The sequence below is a fragment of the Pelophylax lessonae genome, assembly GCF_965119305.1.
Source record: "Pelophylax lessonae genome assembly, chromosome: 11".
NCBI classification, from domain to species: Eukaryota; Metazoa; Chordata; class Amphibia; order Anura; family Ranidae; genus Pelophylax; species Pelophylax lessonae.
In genome coordinates this window covers 14,415,776-14,436,194 of record NC_138778.1, presented here as the reverse complement: position 1 = coordinate 14,436,194, position 20,419 = coordinate 14,415,776, and the positions used below count along the sequence as shown (strand labels likewise).

The following is a 20,419-nucleotide window of genomic DNA, read 5'->3' as shown; positions in this document are numbered from 1 at the left end:
TATATTATTATATATTCTTATATTATGATTATTGATTACACAATGCACAGAGCAAACTAAATGTCCTCTTTTAGGGGGTACATCTACTTTATGGGGGCTTCCACTTTCAAAAAATATCTGCAGAACTCCTGGCTCTTTGATTCATTTTGGTTTATCCCTCAGGGGTTTACAGAATATAAAGGCCAGTCTGTGGACCTCCAAAACTGCCACTTTCACGGGGTCCCATGGGGGTCCCCAGCCAGGTCAGTATAACGCCATCCAAACGGCTGACGCATCCTGCAGGAAGACCAACTGTGCGTCTACGGGAGCGAGAGAGCAAGCAGGCGGCTGGATAAAAGGGCTTACGCTCATTTTATTTTCCAAAGCACTTTTTAACCTTTTTTTTCCTTCCCTCGCAACAAAAGCCTTGACATTTGCAAGCTTCTTAATATCGATTTAATGGTTTTGACGAGAGATTAAAACTTTGAAGTGCAGAATTTAAATGAGCGACCTTAGGCCGATCCGCGGGGAAGAGCTGGGGCTGGGAAGAAATTATGTTTTTTTCGCCAAGCGCTTTTCCCAGAATTATCTGGGGTGGAGGAAATGGCTTTGATTTTCTGTGCAGAGTACAGCTCACCGGAGACTCGCAAGTGTAGATGTTGTGAAGTTGCTGTTTTCAGTCTTTAACGAAGGTGTGGCGCTAAAGGGGCATTTGGCCCAGGACCCGGGGGGCTCATTGAGAGTCTCAGATTGTGGAGCTGATCGCTCATCCTGCTGGTTCAGCCAAGAAAATCCTTTTTCAAGCCGGACATGCATGGATTGAAATTTGGCCGGTACAGCAGGGATCGGCTACATTTTGATCCATGTACTGTGTGTGTGTGTATGTAGGTATGTATATATATATATATATATATATATATATATGTGTGCGTGTATATATATGTGTGTGTATATATATATATATATATGTGTGTGTATATATATATATATATATATACTTATTTATTTATTTATATATATATATATATATATATATATATATATATATATATATATATATATATATATATATACTTATTTATTTATATATATATATATATATATATATATATATATACATATTTATTTACTTATTTTTTAGTTTTTGCATTAATGGTACACAAACAGAGTGGTAAAGTTGTACATACAAAGACCAGGGTCATCTTCTCAAGAGGTATCCAACCAGTTTTGGCTAAAAGCTTTGCTGATTGGGTGGTACGACTCTTGAATATTTGGTCTATGGTGTAGTCCAGTGGTCTCCAAACTACAGCCCTTTGATTTCCTTTATCTGGACCTTGGGGAACTATTTCTTCCATTGATATGAGGTACTATTCCTAACATTGATACCAATGCTTGGGCACTATTCCTCCCACTGACACCAAGGATGGGACACTATTCCTCCTACTGACACCAAGGAAGGGACACTATTCCTTCCACTGACACCAATGATGGGGCACTATTCCTCCCACTGACACCAATGATGGGGCACTATTCCTCCCAAGGACACCAACGATGGGGCACTATTCCTCCCACTGATACCAATGATGGAGCACTATTCCTCCTACTGACACCAAGGATGGGGCACTATTCCTCCTACTGACACCAAGGAAGGGACACTATTCCTTCCACTGACACCAACGATGGGGCACTATTCCTCCCACTGATACCAATGATGGAGCACTATTCCTCCCACCGACACCAATAATGGGGCACTATTCCTCCTACTGACACCAAGGATGGGACACTATTCCTTCCACTGACACCAACGATGGGGCACTATTCCTTCCACTGATACCAATGATGGAGCTCTATTCCTCCTACTGACACCAATGATGGGGCACTATTCCTTCTACTGACACCAAGGATGGGACACTATTCCTTCCACTGACACCAACGATGGGGCACTATTCCTCCCACCGACACCAATGATGGGGCACTATTCCTCCTACTGACACCAAGGAAGGGACACTATTCCTCCCACTGACACCAAGGATGGGTCACTCTTCCTCCTACTGACACCAACGATGGGGCACTATTCCTCCCACCGACACCAATGATGGGGTACTATTCCTCCTACTGACACCAACGATGGGGCACTATTCCTCTCACTGATACCAATGATGATGGAGCACTATTCCTCCTACTGACACCAAGGATGGGGCACTATTCCTCCTACTGACACCAAGGATGGGACACTATTCCTCCTACTGGCACCAACAAGGGGCACTCTTCATCCAACTGACACCAACGATGGAGGAGTCTTCTCACTGACACCAACAATGGTAAACACTTCCTCCCACTGACACCAAGGATGGGACACTCTTCCTCCCTATTTCACCAATAATGGGATACTATTCCTTCCACTGACACTAAAGATGGGGTAGTGTTCCTCCCACTGATACCAATGATGGGACACTATTCCTCCCACTGACACTAAAGATGGGGTACCATTTTTAAATGTAAGGCACCTTACCGACAGGTAACTGAGACTCCTCCGCAGCCTCTGCATTTCCTCATGCAGTTTTGCGGGCATGGTACAGGACATTCTCCTGTACCATGCCCGCAGCACTGCATCTCCTGTACAATCTGTGCCATGCCTGTGTACCATCACCTGTGCGATGCCTGTGTACCATCTCCTGTACAATCTGTGCCATGCCTGTGTACCATCACCTGTGCGATGCCTGTGTACCATCTCCTGTACAATCTGTGCCATGCCTGTGTACCATCACCTGTGCCATGCCCGTACCATTACCTGTGCCATGGCCGTACCATTACCTGTGCCATGGCCGTACCATTACCTGTGCCATGCCCGAACCATCTCCTGTACCATCTCCTATACCATGCCTGTACCATCTCCTGTACCATGCCCACAGCCCTGCATCTCCTTCACCATGCCCGCAGCCCCTGTTTTGGGTCTTGTTGTGGTCCAGTTGGGTCCGGTAGCTGCTGCATTTCTCACCCTAGGCTTATACTCGAGTCTACAAGTTTTCCCACTTTTTTGTGGTCAAATTAGGTGCCTCGGCTTATATTCAGGTCGGCTTATACTCAAGTATATATGTAATGTTTGGGGGGGTTCTAAGCAATTTTCTAGCAAAAATGACTAATTTATACTTGTAAAGGTTGGGTCCTTAAGTGGTTAAACTTATGTATGGAGATGAGGGGAGTGGTGGAGGAGCTGGGCCAGCACAGGCAGTAATTAGATACTCCCAGAAGAGCTATGATGTGCAAAGAGGGAGGGGCTGTGCTAGAGAATTGAATTTTCCTGAAAAAGTCAGATTTTCTAATGAGTTTAGAGGCACGTTGCATATGTAGGATTTTAAACTGGTGACAGGGTCTCTTTAAAACCACAGTGCAATGTATGCAAAATATATAGGGACCATTAACTCGCATGGTACTATGCGGTTCCTGTACATTCTGCATGCATTGCACTACGTTACCCATGACCCTGTTGGGCATTGTGATTCTACTGTGTCTTTGGGGCTGATCCCCAAGAAGGAAAAAAAAAACTTGTCTGTGGGTGATAGACAGACCTGGCTGCAGAGCACAGCAGGAGCAAAGGATTTCATTTTAGTGACTGCATTTAAGTCGGATTTTTCTCACCTCTTCTTTCAGCTGGTCGACTACAGAGTAGAATTCAGTAAATGGTGGTTGACGGAATTCAAGACCATCAAGTTCCCTTCCCAGGGCACCGTCTTCGACTATTACATCGACCCCGAGACCAAGAAGTTTGAGCCGTGGTCCAAACTCATCCCAAAGTTTGATTTTGATCCAGAAATGCCTCTCCAGGTCTGTGTTTTATCCTCCGCACAATTCATACCTGGGAGGGAATGTTCTGTCTGGAAGGGTGGTTGGTATAGTACGGACCATGTCAGGGCTATAGCAATGTATAATAATAATAATAGTGTGTGACTGTGGGGGGATATTGGATTGTAAGCTCTTCTGGTGCAGAGACTAGTTTGAATGGCTCAGAGTTCTCTGTACAGCACTGCGGTATATGTCAGAGCTTTATCAATGTATAATAATAGTGTGTGACTGTGGTGGGATATTAGATTGTAAGCTCTTCTGGTGCAGAGATTGGTTTGAGTGGCTCAGAGTTCTCCGTACAGCACTGCGGTATATGTCAGAAATATATAAATGTATAATATGTATGTTAAATGTATAATAAAAATAATAGTAATATTGAATGACTGTGGTAGGATATTAGATTGTAAGCTCCTCTGGTGCAGAAACTGGTCTGAATGGCTCTGTGTTCTCTTTACAGCACCATGGTATATGTCAGAGCTTTATCAATGTATAATAATAATAATAGTGTGTGACTGTGGTGGGATATTAGATTGTAAGCTCCTCTGGTGCAGAGACTAGCTTGAGTGGCTCAGAGTTCTCTTTACATCACCATGGTATATGTCAGAGCTTTATCATTGTATAATAATAATAATAATGTGTGACTGTGGGGGGACATTAGAGTGTAAGCTCCTCTGGTACAGAGACTAGTTTGAATTGCCCTGTGTTCTCTGTGCAGCACCATGGTATATGTTGGAGCTTTATCAATGTATAATAATAATAATAGTGTGTGACTGTGGTGGGATATTAGATTGTAAGCTCCTCTGGTGTAGAAACTGGTTTGAATGGCTCAGTGTTCTCTGTACAGCACCATGGTATATGTCAGAGCTTTATCAATGTATAATAATAATAGTAGTGTGTGACTGTGGTGGGATATTAGATTGTAAGCTCCTCTGGTGTAGAAACTGGTTTGAATGGCTCCGAGTTCTGTGTACAGCACTGTATTATATGTCGGAGCTTTATCAGTGTATAATAATAGTGTGTGACTGTGGTGGGATATTAGATTGTAAGCTCCTCTGGTGCAGAGACTGGTTTGAATGGCTCCGAGTTCTCCGTACAGCACTGCGGTATATGTCAGAAATATATAAACTTATAATATGTATGTTAAATGTATAATAAAAATAATAGTAATATTGAATGACTGTGGTAGGATATTAGATTGTAAGCTCCTCTGGTCCAGAGACTGGTTTGAATAGCTCAGAGTTCTCTGTACAGCACCATGGTATATGTCAGAGCTTTATCATTGTATAATAATAATAATAATGTGTGACTGTGGGGGGACATTAGAGTGTAAGCTCCTCTGGTCCAGAGATTGGTTTGAGTGGCTCAGAGTTCTCTGTACAGCACTGTGGTATATGTCAGAGATTTATCAATGTATAATAATAATAATAGTGTGTGACTGTGGTGGGATATTAGATTGTAAGCTCCTCTGGTGTAGAAACTGGTTTGAGTGGCTCCGTGTTCTCTGTACAGCACCGCGGTATATGTCAGAGCTTTATCAATGTATAATAATAATAATAATAGTGTGTGACTGTGGGGGGACATTAGAGTGTAAGCTCCTCTGGTACAGAGACTAGTTTGAATGGCTCTGTGTTCTCTGTACAGCACCGCGGTATATGTCAGAAATATATAAATGTATAATATGTATGTTAAATGTATAATAAAAATAATAGTAATATTGTATGACTGTGGTAGGATATTAAACTGCAAGCTCCTCTGGTGCAGAGACTGGTTTGAATGGCTCAGTTTTCTCTGTACAGCACTGTGGAATATGTCAGAGCTATATGCAGTGCTGTGAAAAAGTATTTGCCCCCTTCCTGATTATTGTTATTATTATTAGTATTATTTATATATATATATATATATATATTTTTTTTTTTTTTGCATGTTTTTCACACCTCATTAATTCAGATCGTCAAACAAATTTAATATTACACAAAGATAACCCAAATAAATACAAAATGCAGTTTTTAAATGAGGATTTAATTTGATAAAGGAAAAAAGCTGTCCAAACCTGCCTGGCCCTATGTGAAAAAGTAATTGCCTCCAAAACATAATAACTGGATGTGGCACCCTTGGCGGCGACAACTGCAGTCAAGCGTTTGCTATAATTGGCAATGAGTCTTTCACATCGCTGTCGAAGAATTTGGACCCACTCCTCTTTGCAGAATTGTTTTAATTCAGCCACATTGGAGGGTTTTCCAACAGGAACAGCCTGTTTAAGGTCATGGCACAGCATTTCAATTGGATTTAGATCCAGACTTTGACTAGGCCACTCCAAAAACCTTCATTTTGTTTTTTATTTTTTGAGCCATTCAGAGGTGGACTTTCTGATGTGTTTCAGATCATTGTCCTGCTACATAACCCAAGTGCGCTTGATCTTGAGATCAGGAACTGATGGTCGGACATTCTTGTTCAGGATTTTCTGGTAGAGAGCAGAATTTATGGTTCCATCAATTATAGCAAGTTGTCCAGGTCCTGAAGCTGCAAAGCAGCCCCAGACCATCTCACTACCATCACCATGTGTGACTGTTGGTATGATGTTCTTTTTATGAAATGCTGCGTTTGTTTTACGCCAGATGTAACTGGATGCACGCCTTCCAAAAAGTTCAACTTTTATCTCATCAGTCCACAGAAAATTTGCCCAAAATATGTTTTTTGGCAAGTATAACATAGTTACATAGTAGGTGAGGTTGAATAAAGACAATTGTCCATCCAGTTCAACCTGTGTAGGTGTGTGTGGCTGTAATCATCTCTCATACCCCTGAATGTTCTGATCCTTGAGATGTACATCTAATAGTCTTTTGAAAGCCACCATACTTCCCGCAGAAACCACCTCTTGTGGTAGAGAATTCCACAATCTTGAAGCCCTAACAGTAAAGAACCCCCCACGCTGCCTGAGATTAAAGTGCTTCTCCTCTAATCGCATTGTATGCCCCCAAGTCCTCATGCAATCCCTTCGACTGAACAGCTTTTTTTCTAAGCTGAGATCCCCATTGAGATATTTAAAAATTGCTATCATGTCCCCCCTCAAGCGTCTCTTCTCAGGGAGAATAAATCAAGCGTTTGCAGACGCTCTTCATAATCAAGGTCCTCCAACCCCCTAATCAGTTTAGTTGCCCTTCTCTGGACTCTCTCCAGCTCCAACACATCCCTCCTGAGGACTGGCGACCAGAACTGGACAGAATACTCCAGATGCAGTCGGACCAGAGTTTTATAAAGTGGAAGGATTATAGTCTTATCTCTGGAATATATCCCTTTCTTTATGCATGCTAATATTCTGCTGGCCTTGGCAGCTGCCTCTTGACATTGCATGCTGTTGCCTAATCTATCATCTACCAAGACTCCCAAATCTTTCTCCATTTTTGATTCCCCCAAGGGTTCCCCTCCTAACGTGTATTGTGCTTTTATGTTTCTAGTCCCCAAGTGCAAAACCTTACACTTCTCCACATTAAACCTCCTTTGCCAAGTCCTTGCCCACTCTGTTATTTTGTCCAGGTCATTCTGTAAGATATCTGCTTCATGCCGTGCAGTTATTGCCCTGCCTAATTTTGTGTCATCTGCAAAAACTGATATCGAACTACTGATCCCGACCTCAATGCTGTTTATGAATAAATTGAACAAGGTTGGTCCCAGGACTGAGCCTTGGGGGACCCCACTTATTACCTCAGACCAGTCTGAGTATGCGCTGTTTATTACCACCCTTGTATAAGACAAGCCATTGTTTTTTTTTTGGTCACCAGTGGCTTCGGCCTTGATACTCTCCCATGGACGCCATTTTTGCCCGGTCTCTTTCTTATTGTTGAATCATGAACCTTACCTGAGACAAGTGAGGCCTGCAATTCGTTAGATGTTCTTCTGGGTTCTTTTATGACCTCCTGGGTGAGACACCTTTGTGCTCTTGAAGTAACTTTGGTAGGCCCGCCACTCCTGGGAAGGTTCACCACTGTTCCACGTTTTCTCCATTTGTAGATAATGGCTCTAACCATGGTCCACTGGAGTCCCAAAATCTTAGAAATGGCTTTGTAACTTTTTCCAGACTGATACATGTCAATTACTTTGTTTCTCATCTGCTCTTGAATTACTTTAGATCGTGACATGATGTGTTGCTTTTTGAGATCTTTTAGCGTGCTTCACTTTGTCAGACAGCTTCTATTTCTTGATTCAACAGGTCTGGCAGTAATCATGCCTGGGTGTGGCAAGTGAAATTTAACTCCGCTTTCTAAAAAAATGTGGTTAGTCACAGTTCATTCATGATTTATCAATGAATGAGGGTTGCCCCCTCATCCCTTTAAACCAAGATACACATTACTTACATAGGTTCTGTTGCTGATTAAGGTGATACATATACTCACCTAGTGCTTTATGGGCATTATATCAGCCTCAGAACCTGTGTAATTAATAAGTGTTCTGGTTGGGGATGAGGTGGCAACCCTAGGGGTAATTACTTTTTCACATAGGGCCAGGCGGGTTTGGATATCCTTTTTTTTCTTAACCTGTCCCGGACCGCCCATCGCAGATATACTGCGGCAGGCAGCCCACCCTGCGCGAACCGACGTAGCCCTACGTAGCGCACCTGCTGCTAGAGGGCGATCACGCACCGCCGCCTCATGCCCCCACTCGGCAGCGGGGAAGCCGATGCACAGGGCCGGCGGGTCCGATTGCCACCTGTCACCCGTGATCGTTCCCCCTGCTGAGAGAGAAGAACAGGCAGCTGTTGTAAACCCAGCTGACCGTTCTTTTCTCTGGAATGATCACGGAGTGCCTGTGATCCTTCTATTTAGGATCACAGGTCTCTATGGTCATTTCACAAGTCCATCTCCCATACAGTTAGAAACACTCCCCTAGGCTTACATTTAATCCCTTGATCACCCACAGTGTTAACCCCTTCCCTGCCAGTGTCATTATTACAGTAACAGTGTATATATTTGGCACTGATTACTGTAGTAATGTCACTGGTCCCCCCAAAAGTGTCAAAAATGTCAGTCAGGGGTCCGATCTGTCCGCCCGCAATGTCACACAGGATTATTAAACAGAGCAGACAGGATGGTATAAAGTGGCTTAACCACTTAAGCCCCGGAGGATTTTGCTGCTCAAAGACCAGGGCCTTTTTTGCGATTCGGCACTGCGTGATTTTAACGGACAATTGCGCGGTCATGTAACGCTGTACCCAAATGAAATTGATGTAATTTTTTTTCCGCAAACAGAGCATTCTTCTGGTGGTATTTGATTACCTGTGCAATTTTTACTTTTTGTGTTATAAACAAAAAAAGAGCGACAATTTTGAAAAAATAATATTTTTCACATTGTTTTTATATGAAATTCCCCCCAAAAAATGTAAAAATCAAAATTTTTAACATTTTAGGCCAATTTGTTTTCTGCTACATATTTTTGTTAAAAAAAATCGTAATAAGCGTATTTTGATTGGTTTTGCGCAAAAGTTATTGCGTTTACTAACTATGGGAAAGATTTTTGTCATTTTTATTGTTTTTTTTTTTAACTAGTAATGGCGGCGATCTGCGATTTTTTTTTTGCGGGACTACGACATTGCGGCGGACAGATCGGAATCCTGACTGACATTTTTGACACTTTTGGGAATACCAGTGACATTACTACAGTAATCAGTGCTATACATATGCACTGTTACTGTAAAAGGAAGGGGTTAACTTTATTAGTGATCAGTGGGTTAAATGTATCCCTAGGGGCGTGTTTCTAACTGGGGGGGGGGCGTTGCTAGTGATGTAACCACAGAGACATACGATCCTACATAGCAGGATCGTGTAGCCTCTGCAGTTACACCAGGGAGAATGACAGGCGGCTTTGTTTACATCAGCCGCCTGCCTTTCTCCCTCTCCAGCGGGAGATCGCAAGTGACCGGCGGACATCGGAGCCGCCGGTCACTCGCGCGGGGATGTCAGGGAATAAGCGGGGGCGGGAGCGAGCCTCCGGCGGTGCGTGCTCGCCCCCTAGAGGCTCCTGGGCGAGCGACGTAGCTCTACGTCGGTTTGCCCAGGAGAGGCTGACTGCCGCAGTGAATAGTCGTGCGGCAGTCGGCAAGTGGTTAAGAACCACTTTAAAGGGGAACTTGAGGTTCCGGGGGGGGGGCACTTGCCCCCCCATGCGGATGCCCATGTTAGAGTATAAGCTCCTCTGGTTTAGGGACTGATGTGGCTCAGTATTCTGTGTACGGCAGTACGGAATATGTAAGTTATGTAAATGTACAATAATAATAGTGTGTGACTGTGGTTAGACTTTAGAGTGATAAGCTTCTTTGCTGCGGAGTCGGATGTAACATGCTAAATGTTCCTTGTAAAGAATTCCGGATAATGTCTGCAACATATAAAACCACAAAATACATTTTTCCAGTTGTGGATGGATACTTTATAGTGAGTTTTTCTAACTTGCAATGCTTTTCCGTAGCCCCCCACCTCACCCGGCCTCCCATCAGGATGGCGTAATCTATTCTCCTGCTCTTATCACCCCTCCTCGCTTTTATTAACCCCCCTCCGCCTCCTTCTCCCTGTTGATATAACAGTTGGTAAAGCGGGGCATTATTCTGAGCACAAAGCCGTTATGACTATCATATTGTATCAATAGAACGCACAATGCAACAGAATTTCACTTTCATCATTCTTAAGACCGGTTTAATACCTCTTAGATTCCCCGCAAAGAGAAAAGATGAAACAGCGAAAGCGGCAGCATTGTGCGCGAGACACCGAGCCGAGCCATTTATCTCGCACATTGTTTGCTCTTTATCGTCTCCCATTATTCTGAAATTTAAGATTGAAATCTGGAATATTTCCTAGTAGAGAGTGCATGTGAGCTGAACTGATATGGCTTTAGTCTGCTCTTGCAAAGGGTACCTGTCATTAACAGCGTAGTATATGGCCAAAGTTTGTTTTTTTTTGGACAAATGACTATTACTCCAATAAGAGCTTGCTGGACATTTAATTCCAAAAGCATTGCCCACCTTTCAGTCTATTACAGCCTACACGCTTCTGCAAGGCTTTCCACAAGGTTTTGAAGGATGTCTTGTGGGGATCTGTGCCCATTCGTGGGGTTCAGTTACTCATGATGGTTGAGAAGACCTGGCTCACAATAGGCATTCCAATTCATCCCAAAGGTGCTCAGTAGGGTTGAGGTCAGGGCTCTGTGCAGGAAACTCCAGTTCCTTCACACCATGTCTTTATGGAGCTGGCTTTGTACACGGGTACAGCCATAGTGGAATATAAAAGGGTCTTCACCAAACTGTAACTACAAGGTTTAAAGATGACTTGTTGGATCTGTGCCCATTTGTGAGGGTCAGTTACTGATGATGGTTGTGAAGACCTGGCCCACAATAGGCATTCCAATTCATCCCAAAGGTGCTCAGTAAGGTTGAGATTAGGGTTCTGTGCAGGAAACTCCAGTTCCTACACACCAAACTTGTTGGCTTGTTGGATCTGTGCCCACTTGTGGGGATCTGTGCCCATTTTTGGGAACTCAATCAACGATGGTTGAGAAAACCTGGCTCACAATAGGCATTCCAATTCATCCCAAAGGTGCTCAGTAGGGTTGAGGTCAGGGCTCTGTGCAGGAAACTTCAGTTCCTACACAGCAAACTGGTCACACCATGTCTTTATGGAGCTGGCTTTGTACACAGGTACAGCCATAGTGGAGTATAAAAGGGTCTTCACCAAACTGTTACTACAAGGTTTAAAGATGACTTGTTGGATCTGTGCCCATTTGTGAGGATCTGTGCCCATTTGTGAGGCTCAGTTACTGATGATGGTTGAGAAGACCTGGCTCACAATAGGCATTCCAATTCATCCCAAAGGTGCTCAGTAGGGTTGAGGTCAGGGCTCTGTGCAGGAAACTCCAGTTCCTTCACACCATGTCTTTATGGAGCTGGCTTTGTACACGGGTACAGCCATAGTGGAATATAAAAGGGTCTTCACCAAACTGTAACTACAAGGTTTAAAGATGACTTGTTGGATCTGTGCCCATTTGTGAGGGTCAGTTACTGATGATGGTTGTGAAGACCTGGCCCACAATAGGCATTCCAATTCATCCCAAAGGTGCTCAGTAAGGTTGAGATTAGGGTTCTGTGCAGGAAACTCCAGTTCCTACACACCAAACTTGTTGGCTTGTTGGATCTGTGCCCACTTGTGGGGATCTGTGCCCATTTTTGGGAACTCAATCAACGATGGTTGAGAAAACCTGGCTCACAATAGGCATTCCAATTCATCCCAAAGGTGCTCAGTAGGGTTGAGGTCAGGGCTCTGTGCAGGAAACTTCAGTTCCTACACAGCAAACTGGTCACACCATGTCTTTATGGAGCTGGCTTTGTACACAGGTACAGCCATAGTGGAGTATAAAAGGGTCTTCACCAAACTGTTACTACAAGGTTTAAAGATGACTTGTTGGATCTGTGCCCATTTGTGAGGATCTGTGCCCATTTGTGAGGCTCAGTTACTGATGATGGTTGAGAAGACCTGGCTCACAATAGGCATTCCAATTCATCCCAAAGGTGCTCAGTAGGGTTGAGGTCAGGGCTCTGTGCAGGAAACTCCAGTTCCTTCACACCATGTCTTTATGGAGCTGGCTTTGTACACGGGTACAGCCATAATGGAATATAAAAGGGTCTTCACCAAACTGTTACTACAAGGTTTAAAGATGACTTGTTGGATCTGTGCCCATTTGTGAGGTTCAGTTACTGATGATGGTTGAGAAGACCTTGCTCACAATAGGCATTCCAATTCATCCCAAACGTGCTCAGTAGGGTTGAGGTTAGGGCTCTGTGCAGGAAACTTCAGTTCCTACATACCAAACTGGTCACACCAGGTCTTTATGGAGCTGGCTTTGTACAAGGGTACAGTCATTAGTGGAATATAAAGGGTCTTCACCAAACTGCTACTACAAGTTTTAAAGATGACTTATTGGATCTGTGCCCACTTGTGGGGATCTGTGCCCATTTGTGAGGTTCAGTTACTGATGATGGTTGAGAAGACCTGGCTCACAATAGGCATTCCAATTAATCCCAAAGGTGCTCAGTAGGGTTGAGGTCAGGGCTCTGTGCAGGAAACTCCAGTTCCTACACACCAAACTGGTCACACCATGTCTTTATGGAGCTGGCTTTGTACATGGGTACAGCCATAGTGGAATATAAAAGGGTCTTCACCAAACTGTTACTACAAGGTTTAAAGATGACTTGTTGGAATATCAGACCAATTGTCGGATAATTACTTGATAAACACTTGAACGCAATCATTTTCAGGGGTACACCTAGATGTGGTCATATAAATGCAGGTAATTATCACTCCCTTGTTATCATTCAACTTCTGAACACTGGGAGCTCCATTCACAGAGATCTGTGTGTCCCAGGCTTGAGAGCCTCTGGGTGACAGAAAACTTGCATATGTTGGCACATAATGCATACTGTCACCCAGCAACGATAGTTTATGCAGTTTTTTTCCCAATTAAGGTTTTGTAAATGAAAAATTTGGGTCATCTTTTATATTCTTTCTGTGCAATGGCAGGGTAGCTATCATATCTGTCTTTACTTGATACCGTCACAAACCTTGTCATGTCTGTGCTTCCTACTGTTCATTGCTATATGCACAGAATTTCAGGCACTGCAAAACACGTGTCTGGAAAGCCTCAGATTTAAGCGGTCATTCCAAGACCCCTTGGCAGCATGAATCAGATGTGCGAGGTCACAAGGTCCTCTACAAATGTCCCTTTTTTTTGCTCTGTTTTAGAGCTATGTTTAAATGAATGTACTTTGTAACTGCATGTCCCTATCCTGTTACTGACACAGAAGGGCTATGGGTCCCATCACTGCCCCAGAAGCAGTATGGGTTCTGCCATTGTCCCAGAAATGGTATGGATCACTGTCCCAGAATTGGTATTGATCACATCACTGCTCCAGAACCGTTTTGTCACTGTCCAGAAGCGTTATGGGTTCTGTCACTGGCTAGATGTATGGATCCCATCACTGCCTCAGATGTGGTATTGGACCCATTACTGCCCCAGAAATGGTGTGTGTCCTGTCACTGCCCCAGAACCTTCATCGGTCCCATCAGTGATATGGGTCCCAACTGTGCCTTAGAAGCTGTATGGGTCACTACCCCAAAAAGCAGCATGGATGCTGTTACCCCCACAGAAGTGTTATGGGTTCTGCCACTGTCCCAGGAAGAAGTATGGCTCCCACCACTGCTCCAGAACTGCTATGGGTCACGTCACTGTCTCAAAAAAGGTATAGTTCTGGTCATTGCTCAAGAAGAAAAATGTCTCCCATTAATACTCCAGAACCGTTTTGGGTCTGGCCACTTCTACAGAAGTGTTAGGGATTCCGTCATTGCCATAGAAACATTTCACCAAAGCCTGGAATCTTCTGGCTTATTTGATTAGAACAGATACTGCAAGGATTGCAGCCAATGAGATTTGAAACTTTAGTATTATTGGTTGTACTATCATGATGTAGGGAGCTCTCTGTATGTGACCCAGGCTACACCAAGTGCACAGAATTTACACAAATTAAGCGGATTCTTTAATTTTTAGGCCTGTTTGGTGCACACCACTGAAACCATCCGAGTCCGGTACTTCATGGACAAACTGCTGGAGAATAGGAGGCCAGTCATGTTGGTGGGAAACGCTGGCACTGGGAAGTCCGTGCTGGTTGGAGAGAAGCTCTCTTCTCTGGATCCTGATGAGTATATGATCAAGAACGTCCCTTTCAACTACTACACAACGTCAGCCATGCTGCAAGGTAATACGTTTTGCTATTTATCTCTACATTCCCTTTTTTTTTTTTTATGATGACTTGGTGATCATGTGAGGCCCCATTGTGTGAGCAACAAAAACTGCTTTTTCTGTTATTTGCATGAGGGCAGTATGGCTGCCTCTGCCATGCATTAGATCCAAAAAAAAGGACCAGTTTACTGTCCTTCAGACTTTTGGGGGGCTGGACTGTGCCTGTTGGCTGTAGAAATTGCCCTGACATCAGTGGCAGTAAATAATACATCTTTAGTACTGGGGGGAGGGAAAAGTGCCCTGTCGGTTTCAGTGGGATGAATAGTGCCCCATTGTTGGTGTCAGTGGGAGGAATAGTGCCCCATTTTTGGTGTCAGTGGGAGGAATAGTGCCCCATTGTTGGTGTCAGTGGGAGTAATAGTGCCCCATTGTTGGTGTCAGTGGGAGGAATAGTGCCCCATTGTTGGTGTCAGTGGGAGGAACAGTGCTCCATTTTTGGTGTCAGTGGGAGGAATATTGCCCCATTGTTGGGTGTCAGTGGGAGAAATAGTGTCCCATTGTTGGGTGTCAGTGGGAGAAATAGTGTCCCATTGTTGGGTGTCAGTGGGATGAATAGTGCCCCATTGTTGGTGTTAGTGGGAGAAATAGTGTCCCATTGTTGGGTGTCAGTGGGAGGAATAGTACCCCATTGTTGGGTGTCAGTGGGATGAATAGTGCCCCATTGTTGGGTGTCAGTGGGATGAATAGTGCCCCATTGTTGGGTGTCAGTGGGATGAATAGTGCCCCATTGTTGGTGTCAGTGGGGTGAATAGTGCCCTATTGTTGGGTGTCAGTGGGAGAAATAGTGTCACATCATCGTTGTCAGTTGGAAAAATTGTGTCCCATCGTTATTGCCAATGGAAGAAATAGTGCCCCATTGTTGATGTCAGTAGCAGGAATTATGCCCCATTGTTGGTGTCAGTGGGAGGAATGGCGTCTTGTATCAGTGGGAGTAAAAGTGGCCCTAGGGGCCAGAAAAAAGACAAGCGAAGGGCCACATCCAACACAGGCCACAGTTTGGAGACCTCTGCATTAGATGAACATGACTACCCTTAATCTGTTTGGGAGCAACATGGCTGCCAATGGGCATGAAAGCTATACAACATGGAGGAAGTCATTCTGTCATCCCACTTAGGCAGCTAAATTTTGGTTAATGGTTCTGGGGCTATGATGACTGTGCTCTGTGCAAGTGAACAAAATGACCATTGTCTTATCTTATGGAGTCTCACCTACCCTACAATCATGGTGGAGTTCAGGGGCAGACTGGCAGCTTTTGGCCCAGGGGGCAAGTACAAACCAGAGGCCTATGGTGAAGTGACTCAGCCCCCCTCCCACTCCCCCCCCCCCCTCCCACTCTCCCAATCCTCCTCCTGACCCCGATTCCAAGCTGAAACCCTGCTCCAGGTACTCTCTACTTACCGGCTGAATCCGAGTTCCCGACCTGGTCTGCAGGGGGCGGTTGGGGAGAATTGGGACAGCTCAGTTGGGGCTGGCCTGGGCAGAAGTGTCTCCAGTGAGGCATGGAACCGGCCTCTGCTCAGACACAGTTTACACCATCCATGCTGGGGAGGCCTGTGCTTTGTCCTTTTCTTCAACCCGCACTCAGTAGGTCAGCGGCAGGAATCCTTTAGGCATGTCTGTAGCAGAAGTGGCGTAGACTTTTTACGGGGTATCAGAACGGCCCAGGGGGCAATTGCCCCCCTGTCCCCTGGCCCAGTCCTCCCCTGGTAGAGTTTCCTGGTTACTAATAGCTTTGGGTGTCCTAAAGCAGTGGTCCTCAACCCTGGCCTACAGGGCCCACTAACAGGCCAGATTTGCAAGATAACTGAAATACATCCCAGGTGATATCATTTGCTGCTCAGTGATTGCAGTACTCTAGTCTGCATCTCCCCAAGGTAATACTTAAAATCTGGCCTGTTAGTGGGCCCTGAGGACCGGAGTTGAGGACCACTGTCCTAAAGGATATCATTTCTTTTTTGAGAAATGCTGCTATCAAAATAATCATCTGTCTGTGTCTGAAAAGTTTTGACACTTTTACAGAATTTAAGTTTTTGTGTTGCGTTTCCCTTATATATGCAACCATATGTGATCAGGAGCTCATGGAAACACCAAGGTTCTTTTCAGCTGTTTGTAAGGGTGGCATTCTGACCCCCACTACTGGGGCCATTCTTTATAATAACTATCAATGTAAGTTTGACAAAGGAAAAAGCTATGGCACTATGTTAAAACACGGGAGTTTGGGGGTAGAATGGAAAAGTAGGGTAGAGGTCTCTATAAGAGCAAAGTAAATGTGTGCAGTTACTTGGGCAACGTCCTAAGTTTGATAACCTTTGAGAACGTCACCGGATGTGACGAAACACGTCAGGACATGGACGTGGACCGCACAGCATCACACACCCCGGAGCGCAAGCTGGATTTACCTCCGCTCGCCACTCTGCATAGGTGTACTATACAGTCACGGATTTTAAACCCCTATTTTGCCGATTATTGCTACTGAGCTTGTTTTGAACCTGGACATTTATGGGAATAAACCCCTTTTAAAAATGGTATCACACTATCTGGAGCCTTTTTATCTTCCCTTTCAAATAACATCACATGCTGTCTTATGGAGCAATTACCATCAGCACAACCAGGAAGCAGCGACAAGCGTGAGTGGTCTCAATACCATACGGTAATAATAAATTATTTGGGATCTATATCACTGAGCACTTTCACTATATCATCCAGTTTCCTGAAGTAAGGAATAATGATAACGATAAAAATTGGACTTTTTTCACTTTCACTTATTTATTTATGATATGAGATGTATTTAAATATTTATAGATTTTTATGTCACAATTTGACACAGTTCATATGAGTCACCTCTATATATATAATTTTATATTGGGATCACATTCACATGTATTATATTGTTTGAGAACGATATTATATTGTTTGCACAATACCTTTTTGCACAATTGCACATTTGTGGATATCATTTGCACATTTGCATTTTTTAGCAAGCGTTGTAGATAGCCCCTTCCAGGACTATTTATTTTTAACGTCCTAAGCAGCCTGTGGCCCATGTAAGAACAAACAAGCAGACCAGGGCGCCAGTGAAGAGCAGGGATATGCAAACTGCAACCTTCCAGCTGTTGCAAAACTACAAATCCCATCATGCCTCTGCCTCTAGGTGTCATACTTGTGTCTGTCAGAATCTTACTATGCTCATGGGACTTGTAGTTCTGCAACATCTGCACGGCCACAGTTTGCATATCCCTGGTGTAGAGGGTAATAGGAATGCAGATAAGAAAGGGATTAAAATGCGCTTACAGGATGGGGAGGGTTAAGCAGCATGTGATCCAATGTGAGTGGAGTCCTCTGATGTTGCAGAGATTGGCAGGGATGTGGCTGAAGGGATGGGAAGATGCCCCAGGAAGCTGCTGGCATGTGCTTTCTGTTGTACAACTTGGAACACAAGCAGGCAGCGGTGAGATGTAGGTTCTCTGGGATGTTTCCTCTGGCCGCTCTGGGCTTGGCTCTCCTCAGCTGGGATCGGATGAATTAGGGTGTGACGTCACGCGTCAAGTGGGGTGGGGCGTAGCAACGCGTTTCAGAGCAGGTAGGACTGCCTCTTTTTCAAACCTTTCTTATCGGCATTCCTATTGCCCTCTAGATGCAGGCACCTTTGTCTGCTTGCTCTTACATTTTTCGTATTGATCCCTGGTTTCAGTTCCGTAAGACCTGAAAGTATTTTCATCTCCTTTTTCACTCTCTATTTTATTTTATTTTTTTCTGCAAAACAATGTAAAGTAATATGAGGAGGGGACTTTAATGAGGGGCAAAGGGCCAGAATTGGTGAAAGGAGTTTTTGTAGTCTTCACAACATTTAAAGCCAATATTAAATCATTGGTGGCCCACTGCCACCACCTTTGTTATCGACCTTAATGCATTTTGCAAAAATGGTGACATTTCACCTAAATCTGCCTATATTCAAGGAAATTAAGACTCTTAACCACTTAAGGACTGCCCGCCGCAGTTATACTGCTGGCCCTCCTGCGCAAACCACCATAGGTATAAGTCGGTCGCGGGCCTGCAGCTAGAGGGCGAGTGCGTGCCGCCAGCGGCGCGCTCCCGCCCCCACTCGGCAGCAGGGACTCCGATGCATGGGGCAGGCGGCTCCGATAGCCGCCTGACAACCGCGATCATTCCCCGCTGAGACAGAAGGACGGTCGGCTGTTGTAAACACAGCTGACCGTTCTTCTCTCTGGAATGATCACAGCGCTCCTGTGATCCTTCTATATAGGATCACAGGTCTCTGTGATCATTTCACAAACCCCACCCTATACAGTTAGAAACACGCCCCTAGGTACACATTCAACCCTTTGATTGCCCCTGGGTTAACCCCTTCCCTGCCAGTGTCATTATTACAGTGACAGTGCATATTTATAGCACTGATTACTGTAGTAATGTCACTGGTACTCCCAAAAGTGTCAAAAATGTCAGTCAGGGGGTCTGATCTGTCCACCGCAATGTCGCAGTCCCGCAAAAAAAATCACAGATCGCCACCATTATTAGTTTAAAAAAAAAAACAATAAAAATGACAGAAATCTTTCCCGTAGTTAGTAAACGCAATAACTTTTGCGCAAACCAATCAAAATACGCTTATTGCGATTTTTTTTTTTTTTTTTACCAAAAATATGTAGCAGAAAACAAATTGGCCTAAAATGTTAAAAAAAAAATTGATTTTGATGCATTTTTGTTCAAAAACGTGTAGTGAAATAAAGACCGGTTCTCTTTGAGGCTTGTCAGCGCCCATCTAAAAAAATGTATGAAAGGAAGTATTCTTATCAGCCAATCACAGTGTGTGTTTTTTTTTTTTTTTATTGAGATGCAAATCTCATAGAAATTGAACCTGCTATTAACAGTCGCTTCTCCATCAGGTCTCAATGTCACAGCTTGGTGCCGTCCTCGTCATACACAGCTTTTAGGTGCCAGTACCTATCATTACTAAAATGTAGCACTGCCACAAATGATATAAATGAGCCGCAGCCGATCGGTGTTGTTATGGTGATGACCGTACACGTATCTGAGCTGTCTGTGATTATTATGTAGTTGGCTAAAAGAAGGAAAGAAAAAAACAAAAAAAAAAACAAGAATTTGGATTGGCGGGTCTGGGCTGCCTGTTGGCGCGTTCAGTTCTTCCACCCACAACAATTCCTTTCAAAGGTCATATTTTCTCCATAAAAAATATATAAATGCAAACTAGGCTGAGCCGTGCACAGCGAGTATAAATATATATAATAAATGGCTGTTACAAAGTTGGGATGGAAAGAGACACATCCATCGAATTCAACCAAAAGATGAGAACATAATAAAACCATTCAGAATCCTCGGAACTCCCTTAACCACTTCTGGACCGGCCTTATTTCTGACACTTGTTGTTTGCAAGCTAAAATCATTTTTTTTGCTACAAAAATACTTAGGCTACGTTCACATGTTAGCGTAGCGGATCGCGGGCAGAATCACCGCGATTCTGCTCGCTATCCGGAAATCATTGCAAATCGCAGGACGCCTGTGCGTTGCTGTTGATTTGCAATGGCACCCCAAACTCTGATTTCCGCCTGCCGAAAAGCCGTAACATCGCGCAAACAAAATCGCGGGTCACATGACGCCCCAAAGAAGCTATTGTACCTTTTTTGGGCGTCATGCGACCCGCAATTTTGTTTGCGCGATGTTACCGCGATTCGGCATGCGGAAATAGCAGCAACATCGCACAGCGTTTGGAGTGCCATTGCAAATCAATGGC

At 44.2% G+C, this 20,419-nt stretch overlaps 1 protein-coding gene across 1 annotated transcript in view; it reads left to right on the top strand.

Annotated features, from left to right (window-relative positions):
• DNAH9 (dynein axonemal heavy chain 9) overlaps positions 1-20,419 on the top strand; it is a 346,411-nt gene that overhangs the window by 153,175 nt on the left and 172,817 nt on the right. Inside the window, exons 37-38 of the mRNA XM_082272319.1 lie at positions 3,631-3,804; positions 14,401-14,608. Of these exons, the coding sequence (XP_082128445.1) occupies positions 3,631-3,804; positions 14,401-14,608 (382 nt within the window). The remainder of the gene's footprint in view (positions 1-3,630; positions 3,805-14,400; positions 14,609-20,419) is intronic.